We start from the raw sequence: 10,780 nt of genomic DNA on the forward strand, positions 1-10,780 counted from the left end.
TTACACCTACTACATATTGGGATAGGATCTTGGAGATGGGAATACTCCTTTAAGGACAACACAGGATTTATTGAATTGCTTTCTGGAAAAATTGTATTGTGCTATTTTACTGTTGTCCATTACAATAAGCGGCTGAGTGATAAAAACTCCCGTTGTCTTCATATACATCTTCATATACGGGGGAATCTTTACATCGCTGCTTTTTAGCTTTTTGTTTGCCAGCATTTTAGGAACTACAACTCCTAGCATGCTGTAGCAGGCGGCTATAAAGGGGTGCTGCAGTAGTCATTTTGGTACAGATTTGGGGAGTCTGCTTCAGGCCAAATTCGGCGCGGCCATGGTTTCAGTCTGAAAACAAAATGACCGTAACTTGGACCAATGTTCTGTGGGACAGTGCAGACGTGAGATTTTTTTTAATTTTATTTTTTTTACAAGTTAGGAAAAAAACCATCTGAATTTTTGCATGAAATTTGGCCATTTTTTTTTTTATACACTCGGCCTTACAAATGGCCCGCTGTTCTCGGGCCTCGCCATCTGCAGATGTTCCAGGTAGAAGTGGGAAGTTGCTTATTATTGAAAGTCCCGGATTGGGTGTGATCGCGCGTCGGGGTGCAGAGCCGCAGAGCCGAGGTTGTGTGCTGATCCTTTACTGTGACACAGACATCTTTCTGCATGAAGGATTGACCGTGAAAATCGGTGATTTTGGACTGGCCACGGTGAAGTCTCGGTGGAGCGGTTCCCAGCAGGTGGAGCAGCCGACGGGATCGATCCTGTGGATGGTGAGTAGTGGCGATGTCGCCCGCAGCGGCCGTGCGGTGCCCATGTGTTTCCTGGCTCCCGGTGTGCGGCTTCACCGCCCGATGCCCTACCGCCGGTTACTTGGTGCGATTGGTGTCATGTCAGTGAGGTTTGCATTGTAGGACTTCATCTCCACGTGAAGAGTTTGATATTAATCAGGTGTAAATATGGCGGCGTCTAACAAGATGTCCGGTATGTCACTGCATCGGCCCAGCAGCACTCCCACGGTCCCCACCGCCCGGTCACCGGTCCTGCCGCCACACATGTGGTCACCGACCGTAGCTGGGACTCCTACTTGTGCGGCACAGGACTGAAGCGTCCGGCCCCAGTCGTTGTTTTACACCAGGATCCTCTGCCAGGGAAGAATAGTGAGACCCCGGTACTAACGGAAATATGGTTTGGCTAATGTGTGAGGGTCTTGGGCTACATCCCTGGTTTTTTTCCTTTTTTTTTTTTTTTTTCTTACCAAATCTTTTGTTAGGGCAGCGTGATGTAGAGACAGAGACCCTGATTCCAGTGATGTGTCACTTACTGGGCTACTTGTAGTTTTGATAAAAATCAGTTTTACTTTCTGCAGATCTAACAGAGCTCTAAATGCAGACCTCTGTATAACCCCGCCCACATCACTGATTGGCTGCTTTCTGTGTACACTGTGCATAGGCAGAAAGCTGCTAATCAGTGGTGGGTTATACAGAGCTCATCAATATAAAGGACTATATGGCAGCGGGTTTACTAGTTCTCTAGTGATAATCTAAGTGGTTTTTTTTTTTTTTTTTTAAATCAAAACGAAGCAAGCAGCCTAGTAAGTGACACATGGCTGGAATCCGTGTTTTTTTACCCCTACATTTTGCTGTGCTCAGAATAGCTGGTGACCAATTCCTTGTAGTGCTGCGATACTTGGGCTTGTGTGTTCAGTTTGTCTTCGCTATGGAGCCTCTTCCCAGGGCGCTCGCTGAGATTTGTGTTGCCTCCTCAGGCTCCGGAGGTGATCCGATTGCAAGACAATAATCCTTTCAGTTTCCAGTCGGACGTTTATTCTTATGGGATTGTCCTGTACGAGCTGATGACCGGGGAGCTGCCATATTCTCACATCAGGGACCGAGACCAGGTGGGTGCAGAGACCGGATAACGCCATTGTCCGCGGGTCTCCTCGGAGCAGCCCGCTCCCCTAATGGACGGCACTGCATGACTTAACCTTGGGTACAGCGCCTCCTGCTGGCAGAGTGGCTGCAGTGTCATCTCGTCTGTAGCCCGGGGGTTGCAGCTCTGCGATGTACAGACCCCGGTATCCCGGCTGTAGTTGTGAGCAGGCGTCTATGCGGACATATTATGGGGCGGTGGCGGATATATTGGGGTCTCTGCAATGTACGGACCCCAGTATCCCGGCTGTAGTTGTGAGCAGGTGTCTATGCAGACATATTATGGGGCGGTGGCGGATATATTGGGGTCTCTGCGATGTGCGGACCCCGGTATCCCGGCTGTAGTTGTGAGCAGGTGTCTATGCGGACATATTATGGGGCGGTGGCGGATATATTGGGGTCTCTGCGATGTACGGACCCCGGTATCCCTGCTGTAGTTGTGAGCAGGTGTCTATGCGGACATATGGGCGGTGGCGGATATATTGGGGTCTCTGCGATGTACGGACCCCGGTATCCCTGCTGTAGTTGTGAGCAGGTGTCTATGCGGACATATGGGCGGTGGCGGATATATTGGGGTCTCTGCGATATACGGACCCCGGTATCCCGGCTGTAGTTGTGAGCAGGTGTCTATGCGGACATATTATGGGGCGGTGGCGGATATATTGGGGTCTCTGCGATATACGGACCCCGGTATCCCGGCTGTAGTTGTGAGCAGGTGTCTATGCGGACATATTATGGGGCGGTGGCGGATATATTGGGGTCTCTGCGATATACGGACCCCGGTATCCCGGCTGTAGTTGTGAGCAGGTGTCTATGCGGACATATTATGGGGCAGTGGCGGATATATTGGGGTCTCTGCGATGTACGGACCCCGGTATCCTGGCTGTAGTTGTGAGCAGGTGTCTATGCGGACATATTATGGGGCGGTGGCGGATATATTGGGGTCTCTGCGATATACGGACCCCGGTATCCCAGCTGTAGTTGTAAACAGGTGTCTATGTGGACATATTATGGGGCGGTGGCGGATATATTGGGGTCTCTGCGATGTACGGACCCCGGTATCCCTGCTGTAGTTGTGAGCAGGTGTCTATGCGGACATATGGGCGGTGGCGGATATATTGGGGTCTCTGCGATGTACGGACCCCGGTATCCCGGCTGTAGTTGTGAGCAGGTGTCTATGCGGACATATTATGGGGCAGTGGCGGATATATTGGGGTCTCTGCGATGTACGGACCCCGGTATCCCGGCTGTAGTTGTGAGCAGGTGTCTATGCGGACATATTATGGGGCGGTGGTGGATATATTGGGGTCTCTGCGATCACCCCCATTATGGTTTTCTCTCCCCTTTAGATCATATTCTTGGTCGGCCGGGGATGTTTGGTGCCGGATCTCAGTAAGTTGTACAAGAATTGTCCCAAAGCCATGAAGAGACTCGTAGCGGACTGCATGCAGAAAGTCAAGGAAGAAAGACCCCTGTTTCCTCAGGTACGTCGGGCTGTCTTGTCACACCGAGGTGGTGGTCTTTGTACCGCCACCCCCCGATTGGGGTGGGCTCGTCCTCCCATAAATGAAAGCTGATGACTACATAATGGTGCCATACTACTTGTATTATGGGGGTATACAGCGACTATTTTATGCCCCGTTATCTAGAAGAAGCGAGCAGAGCTTGTACCTCCATATAAAGCCATGGCCGAATGATCAGGGCGCCCCCTACTGGTCAGATGAATTCACTTGGCATAATACGGCCCCTGCATCCGGAGACTTATAAAGAAAAATTTGTCAAAACACTGGAGGAGAAAAAAATATTGTCTTTGAAAACGCGTCAGTCTGAGCAGATTTTATTTTCTGACTCCTTAATTATAAGTGCATTAAGAAGGCCGGAAATGCGTCAGTGTGCGTCTCCGGAGCCGCTGGTTACATTTATTGTACTTTTATATTTGTAGGAATAATTTGCTCGTGGCGTTTATTATATAACAGTCCGAAGGGGAAGAGCTTAGATGTCCGCACAACGCAGAGGATTGCCGATGTCTGCCAGACGGGACATTCGTGCAGCACCTCCGTAACCAGCGCTCCCCCACAAACATGGGAACATTAAATCTCATAGTAGTAGCGGTGTGTAGCTGGATTATCTGCGGGCTAAAAAATAAAAAAAGGTTTTTAAAAAATATAATAAAACACCATAAATTGGAAAAGCAAAAAAATGATCTTCCAGAAATGCCGTATTTTGGTCACAGCATCACCCAGAAAAAATACAGTAAAAAGTAATCAAAATGTAGTTCGTACCAATGAAATCTACCTCCGTGTGCAAAAAAATGTGTGCGCTCACAGTCCCATTGAGTGAAAAATAGTTGAGTCTCAGAAAATGGTGGAAGGAACCAAATTATTATTATTACTAAAATTATATATATAATATTTTTTTTTTTTTTACAATTTTCCCCCCAAATTTCTAAGCCACTGAAAATGGCAAAAAACAAACATATCCGATTTGTGTTTGGTGTCGCTATAATTGTACAGACCCCGGCAGGATCATATTATCAGGTTACTTTTTCCCATATAATTAAGACTCTAACAATGAAACCTAAAAACTGATGACAGAAGTGCGTTTATTTTTCACCATTTCACTCAACTTGCATAATTTTTTTTACATTTTTCCTCTGTTTTCAGTGCATTACATGGTAAAATAAATGGTATCAAGCAAAGTCACAACTCGTTTCAATTAAAAAAAAAAATCAGTCCCTTGTACAGCTGTGCCGATGGAGGAATAAAAAATGTTATGGCTCCTTGAAGGGGAGGAAAACACTGAAAATGGTTGTGTTAAACCCTGGACAACCCCTTTTTAATGTTAAAGGGACCTGTACGTTGTATGACGTGTCTAGAATGGGACCAAAAATAGATAATTTTGCCAAAACCAGCAAAGAGACCGTGCCGCACATACACAGATGTAAAACCAAATATTCTGGCTACTAGAGGAGTCCGGGGGGGCTTACTGCCTGCTGGGGGAGTGTAAGGTATGGCCTGCAGTAAGCAGCTGAGCTCCCTCTAGTGGTGGCAGTAGGGAGAGCACATTGTTTTAAGCAGTTGGGCTCCCTCTAGTGGTGGCAGTAGGGAGAGCACATAGTTTTAAGCAGTTGGGCTCCCTCTAGTGGTGGCAGCAGGGAGAGCGCATTGTTTTAAGCAGTTGGGCTCCCTCTAGTGGTGGCAGTAGGGAGAGCGCATTGTTTTAAGCAGTTGGGCTCCCTCTAGCGGTGGCAGTAGGGAGAGCACATAGTTTTAAGCAGTTGGGCTCCCTCTAGTGGTGGCAGCAGGGAGAGCGCATTGTTTTAAGCAGTTGGGCTCCCTCTAGCGGTGGCAGTAGGGAGAGCACATAGTTTTAAGCAGTTGGGCTCCCTCTAGTGGTGGCAGCAGGGAGAGCGCATTGTTTTAAGCAGTTGGGCTCCCTCTAGTGGTGGCAGTAGGGAGAGCGCATTGTTTTAAGCAGCTGGGCTCCCTCTAGTGGTGGCAGTAGGGAGAGCACATTGTTTTAAGCAGTTGGGCTCCCTCTAGTGGTGGCAGCAGGGAGAGCGCATTGTTTTAAGCAGTTGAGCTCCCTCTAGTGGTGGCAGTAGGGAGAGCACATTTTTAAGCAGTTGGGCTCCCTCTAGCGGTGGCAGTAGGGAGAGCGCATTGTTTTAAGCAGTTGGGCTCCCTCTAGTGGTGGCAGTAGGGAGAGCACATTGTTTTAAGCAGTTGGGCTCCCTCTAGCGGTGGCAGTAGGGAGAGTGCATTGTTTTAAGCAGTTGGGCTCCCTCTAGTGGTGGCAGCAGGGAGAGCGCATTGTTTTAAGCAGTTGGGCTCCCTCTAGCGGTGGCAGTAGGGAGAGCGCATTGTTTTAAGCAGTTGGGCTCCCTCTAGTGGTGGCAGTAGGGAGAGCACATTGTTTTAAGCAGCTGGGCTCCCTCTAGTGGTGGCAGTAGGGAGAGCACATTGTTTTAAGCAGCTGGGCTCCCTCTAGTGGTGGCAGTAGGGAGAGCACATTGTTTTAAGCAGTTGAGCTCCCTCTAGCGGTGGCAGTAGGGAGAGCACATTGTTTTAAGCAGTTGGGCTCCCTCTAGTGGTGGCAGCAGGGGAGAGCACATTGTTTTAAGCAGTTGAGCTCCCTCTAGTGGTGGCAGTAGGGAGAGCACATTGTTTTAAGCAGTTGAGCTCCCTCTAGTGGTGGCAGTAGGGAGAGCGCATTAAGCAGTTGGGCTCCCTCTAGTGGTGGCAGTAGGGAGAGCGCATTAAGCAGTTGGGCTCCCTTTAGCGGTGGCAGTAGGGAGAGCACATTGTTTTAAGCAGTTGGGCTCCCTCTAGTGGTGGCAGCAGGGGAGAGCACATTGTTTTAAGCAGCTGGGCTCCCTCTAGTGGTGGCAGTAGGGAGAGCGCATTAAGCAGCTGGGCTCCCTCTAGTGGTGGCAGCAGGGAGAACACATTGTTTTCTGCAGATGTTTCGGTGAGTCAGTCCTCAGCGATGGTCTATAGTTGATGCTGCGGTCAGTTTGTCTAGTTTTCTGCTCTCTTTAACGTGTAATAATGTTTATTTTGGCAATGAAAATGTATAATTTTGCTCATAACCTTTTTGCACCTACCAAGTTTTTTTTTTTTCTTTCACAATCCTTTTGTTGTTGTTTCCAGATCCTCGCCTCTATCGAGCTGTTACAACACTCTCTCCCCAAAATCAACCGAAGCGCTTCCGAGCCCTCCTTGCACCGCGCCACCCACACAGAAGACATTAATTCGTGCACGTTGACGTCCACGCGGCTGCCGGTTTTCTGAAGACTCTGCGGCCGGCGCAGCTTCCTCGCTCTGCGTCTTCTTAAGAAGATAGAAATAAAAAATAATAAAAAAAAAAAAGCTTAAGACGGCTCAGTCTCCACGGTCCGTTCTCACGTCGTAAGGAAAGCGCTGCTGCTGTTGGATCTCCGGGGCAGACATGGCGGCCGCTGACGTGGAGGACACACAACCGTTCCCCATTCTTCAGCCTCTGATGCATTTGTTACAGGACTTAATGTTACGTAGGTGCCAACGGGTCAATGAAGCGGCCGGGACGGTCGTCCGTAAAGGTCGGAACATTAAAAAGAAAATGATCCATATTACACGAAGGAGATTCCGTAATGGACGATTTTGCACAACTCTGGACATAGGGAGAAAACGGCCGGAACTTTCCGGTATACGGACGGCGGACACCGGCGACGGCACAATCTGCCGCACTCTGGTACGGTGTTTTGTAACGTAGTGAACGCTCTGCGCCAGGTATTACAGTGCCGGTCAGTCCGCAGAGCGTCGCCCGTGTGCATAGATACGATTAGTGGGCACACGCTGGGATCTGCACTAGATGGGAATCAGTGTGTACAGGCTTTTATTTTTATTTTTTGATTTGGGTTTTAATTTGTCTCTGTTCTTCTATGGCATTTATTTTAAATTACAGCTCTCCTGATTACCCAGTTTTAATAAATTAAATGTGTTTCACATTTGACCACGTTTTGGAGTTTTATTATTATTTAACCCGTTAAATGCTGGTCACTCTGACAGCATCATTTAACTCACGCTTACCAGAAGCGCGTCACTAATCCCGTCCAGCGGTGACCCTGTCGAATAATCGCTAGTCACCAATGGGTCGGCATGACAACCAGAGGTCTCCAGCAGACCTCTATTATGTCACGAGAAAACAATCTCAGAATGGCTTGGATAGGTGAAAGCGTTCCAAAGTTATTAGCCCATGAAGTGGCACAGGTCAGATTGGCTTAGGCACTTGGGTACAAATAGGCCTAGGGCTGAAGGGGTTAATAAGCTACGTATATGTAAGGGCTATCATATCAAAAAATAAACTACAGACATGCATCTACCTAAAAATACCAAAGAGAATTAGTCACTCCGCTTGGTACCGATATCGTCAAATTTGGTTCTTGGCTCATGGACTATATGGCTGTCATAGCCAGATTGCTATGAGCGCCACCCAGTGGTCAGCGCTCATAGCAAGTGAGCATGTCTGCTACATACAGGTGATCTGATCATCCCGTGTGTGTTAGAAGAGATCAAAGTACCGCAGCCTCTAGTCTAGTCTCTCATGGAGAGTATTGAAGCAAGTGAAAAGTAAAAAAAAAGTTTTTAAAAATACATTAAAAAAGTAAAAGTTCAAATCACCCTCCCTTGCACCCCATTCAAAATAAAAAATTATATATATATATATATATTTTCTTTTTTTCGTACGTACCTACATACACGCATGCACAGTATTGCTCGATCTATCAAGTTATAAAAGGAATTGACCTGATAGCTAAACGGCATAGTGAAAAAAAGTCTTAACGCCAGAATTATTTTTTTTTTGGTTGCCATAACATTGCATTAAAATGCAATAACGGGCGATCAAAAGAACATATCTGCACCAAAATGGTATCATTAAAAATTTAAGCTCAGCACGCAAAAAATAAGGCCTCACCCGACCCCAGATCACAAAAAAGGGAGACGCTACGATATCAGAAAATGGCGCGCTCTTTAACACTTTAGACTTTTTTTTTTATTTAAATGGTTAAAAAAAAATAAAATAAAAAACTCCAGACATGTTTGGTGTCTATGGTACTTCGGTAGTGGTGAGGAGGCAGCGGGGTCAGTGCAGGCTGTCGGCTTTCCTGAAGAGGTGGGTTTTCAGGTTCCGTCTGAAGGATCCGAATGTGGTTGATAGTCGGACGTGTTGGGGCAGAGAGTTCCAGAGGATGGGGGATATTCTGGAGAAGTCTTGGAGGTGGTTGGGTGAGGAGCGGATAAGTGTGGAGGAGAGAAGGAGGTCTTGGAAGGTCTGGAGATTACGTGAGGGAAGATATCGGGAGATTAGTTCAGAGATATATGGGGGAGACAGGTTATGGATGACTTTGTAGATCAGTATTAGTAATTTGAACTGGATACGCTGAGGGAATGGGAGCCAGTGAAGAGATTTGCAGAGGGAGGAAGCGGAGGAGTAGTGAGGAGAGAGATGAATTAGTCGGGCAGCAGAGCTAAGGATGGACTGGAGAGGTGCGAGGGTGTTAGCAGGGAGGCCGCAGAAAAGGATTTTGCAGTAGTCAAGGCGGGAGATGATGAGGGCATGCACAAGCATTTTAGCAGATTGACAGTTGAGGAAAGGACGGATTCTGGAGATATTTTTTTTTGAGCTGGAGGCGACAGGAGGTGGAAAGAGCTTGGATGTGCGGTTTGAAGGACAGGGCAGAGTCAGGGGTTACTCCTAGGCAGTGGACTTCTGGTACGGGGGAAAGTGTGATGTTGTTAATTGTGATAGATAGGTCAGGTAGGGAAGATCTATGAGATGGAGGAAAGATGATGAGTTCAGATTTGTCCACATTGAGTTTGAGGAAGCGAGAGGAGAAGGAGCATATGGCTGATAGACACTCTGGGATTCTGGACAGCAGAGCGGTGACGTCTGGGCCAGAGAGGTAGATCTGTAGATCTGAGTGTCATCAGCATAAAGATGGTACTGGAATCCACGGGACTTTGAGTTGTCCCAGGCCAAGTGTAAAGATTGAGAAGAGTAAGGGTCCTATAACAGAGCCTTGGGGGACTACAACAGAGAGAGGGTGGGATGAGGAGGTAGTGTGGGAGTGGGAGACGCTGAATGTGCGGTTGGAAAGATATGAGGAGATCCAGGATAGGGCGAGGTATTAGATGCCAAAGGAGGAGAGGATCTGTAGTAGAAGGCAGTGGTCAACTGTGTCGAAAGCAGAGAACAGGTCTAGAAGGAGGAGTACAGAGTATTGTCTGTTAGCTTTGGCTGTAAGTAGGTTGTTAGTCATTTTGGTCAGGGCTGTCTCAGTTGAGTGATGGGGACGGAAACCAGATTGTAGATTGTCAAAGAGCAAGTTAGATGAGAGGTGGGAGGAAAGTTCAGCATGGACGTGCTGCTCCAGGAGTTTGGAAGCCAATGGGAGCAGCGATATTGGGCGATAGCTGGACATAGCAGTTGGATCGAGGGTATGCTTTTTAAGGATAGGCGTGATTGTGGCATGTTTGAAAGCAAAAGGGAAGGTGCGAGAAGTTAGTGATAGGTTGAAGAGGTGGGTTAGGGATGGGATAAGTGTGGTGGTGAGGTTGGGGAGGAGGTGGGATGGGGTCGAGCGCACAGGTGGTGAGGTGCGAATTGGATAGGAGACAATTAAGCCCCCCTTCAGTGATGTTGGACAGGGAGGTTATGGGGTTTGGGCATTGGTCTGGTATACAAAGTTGTGGTGGTTGAACAATGAAGACTTGCCTTGTCTGGTCGATCTTATTTTTAAAGTGTGCGGCAAAGTCCTCAGCAGAGATGAGTGAGGTTGGAGGGGGCAGTGGGGGGTGGAGGAGGGAGTTAAAGGTTTTAAATAACTATTTGGGGTTGTAGGATAGGGAGGATACGAGGGTTGTGAAGTAGGCCTGTTTAGCAGAGGTGAAAGCAGATTTAAGAGCGAGTGTTGCCTGTTTGAATGCAGTGAAGTCATCTTGCGAATCTGTTTTCTTCAAATGCTGCTCTGCAAACCTGGACACTTGCCAGAGCTTTTTAGTCGTGTTACTGTGCCAGGGTGGTCTATTGATACATTGCTCTCTGCCATGAACGAGAGGCGCAACCGTGTCAATAGCTGATGCAAGAGTGGCATTGTAGAAAGCAGCGGCACTGTCTGTCGTGGAGTGAGGATATGGATGCCAGTGGTAGGATAGTCATAGTGTGTGGGCGTCTAGGTGTGCAAGGTTTCTGTGGGGGTGCGCATGTTGCTTGACATGGGTGACCAGTGAGGAGGACAGGGAAGAAAAAAGTGAGCAGATGGTGGTCGGATAGAGGTAGTGAAGTTAGATAGAGAGCAGAGA

At 47.9% G+C, this 10,780-nt stretch overlaps 1 protein-coding gene across 4 annotated transcripts in view; it reads left to right on the forward strand.

Annotated features, from left to right (window-relative positions):
* Positions 1–7,430, forward strand: part of RAF1 (Raf-1 proto-oncogene, serine/threonine kinase) — a 71,462-nt gene extending 64,032 nt beyond the window's left edge. For all 4 annotated transcript variants that reach the window (XM_077276143.1, XM_077276146.1, XM_077276142.1 and 1 more), the window contains 4 exons: positions 661–779; positions 1,775–1,906; positions 3,287–3,421; positions 6,590–7,430. In XM_077276143.1, coding sequence (XP_077132258.1) covers positions 661–779; positions 1,775–1,906; positions 3,287–3,421; positions 6,590–6,730 — 527 coding nt within the window. In that variant the 3' untranslated portion in view covers positions 6,731–7,430. The remainder of the gene's footprint in view (positions 1–660; positions 780–1,774; positions 1,907–3,286; positions 3,422–6,589) is intronic.
* Positions 7,431–10,780: the final 3,350 nt, after the last annotated feature.

Source organism: Ranitomeya variabilis, chromosome 8 (genome assembly GCF_051348905.1).
Source record: "Ranitomeya variabilis isolate aRanVar5 chromosome 8, aRanVar5.hap1, whole genome shotgun sequence".
In the NCBI taxonomy this organism is placed as follows: domain Eukaryota; kingdom Metazoa; phylum Chordata; class Amphibia; order Anura; family Dendrobatidae; genus Ranitomeya; species Ranitomeya variabilis.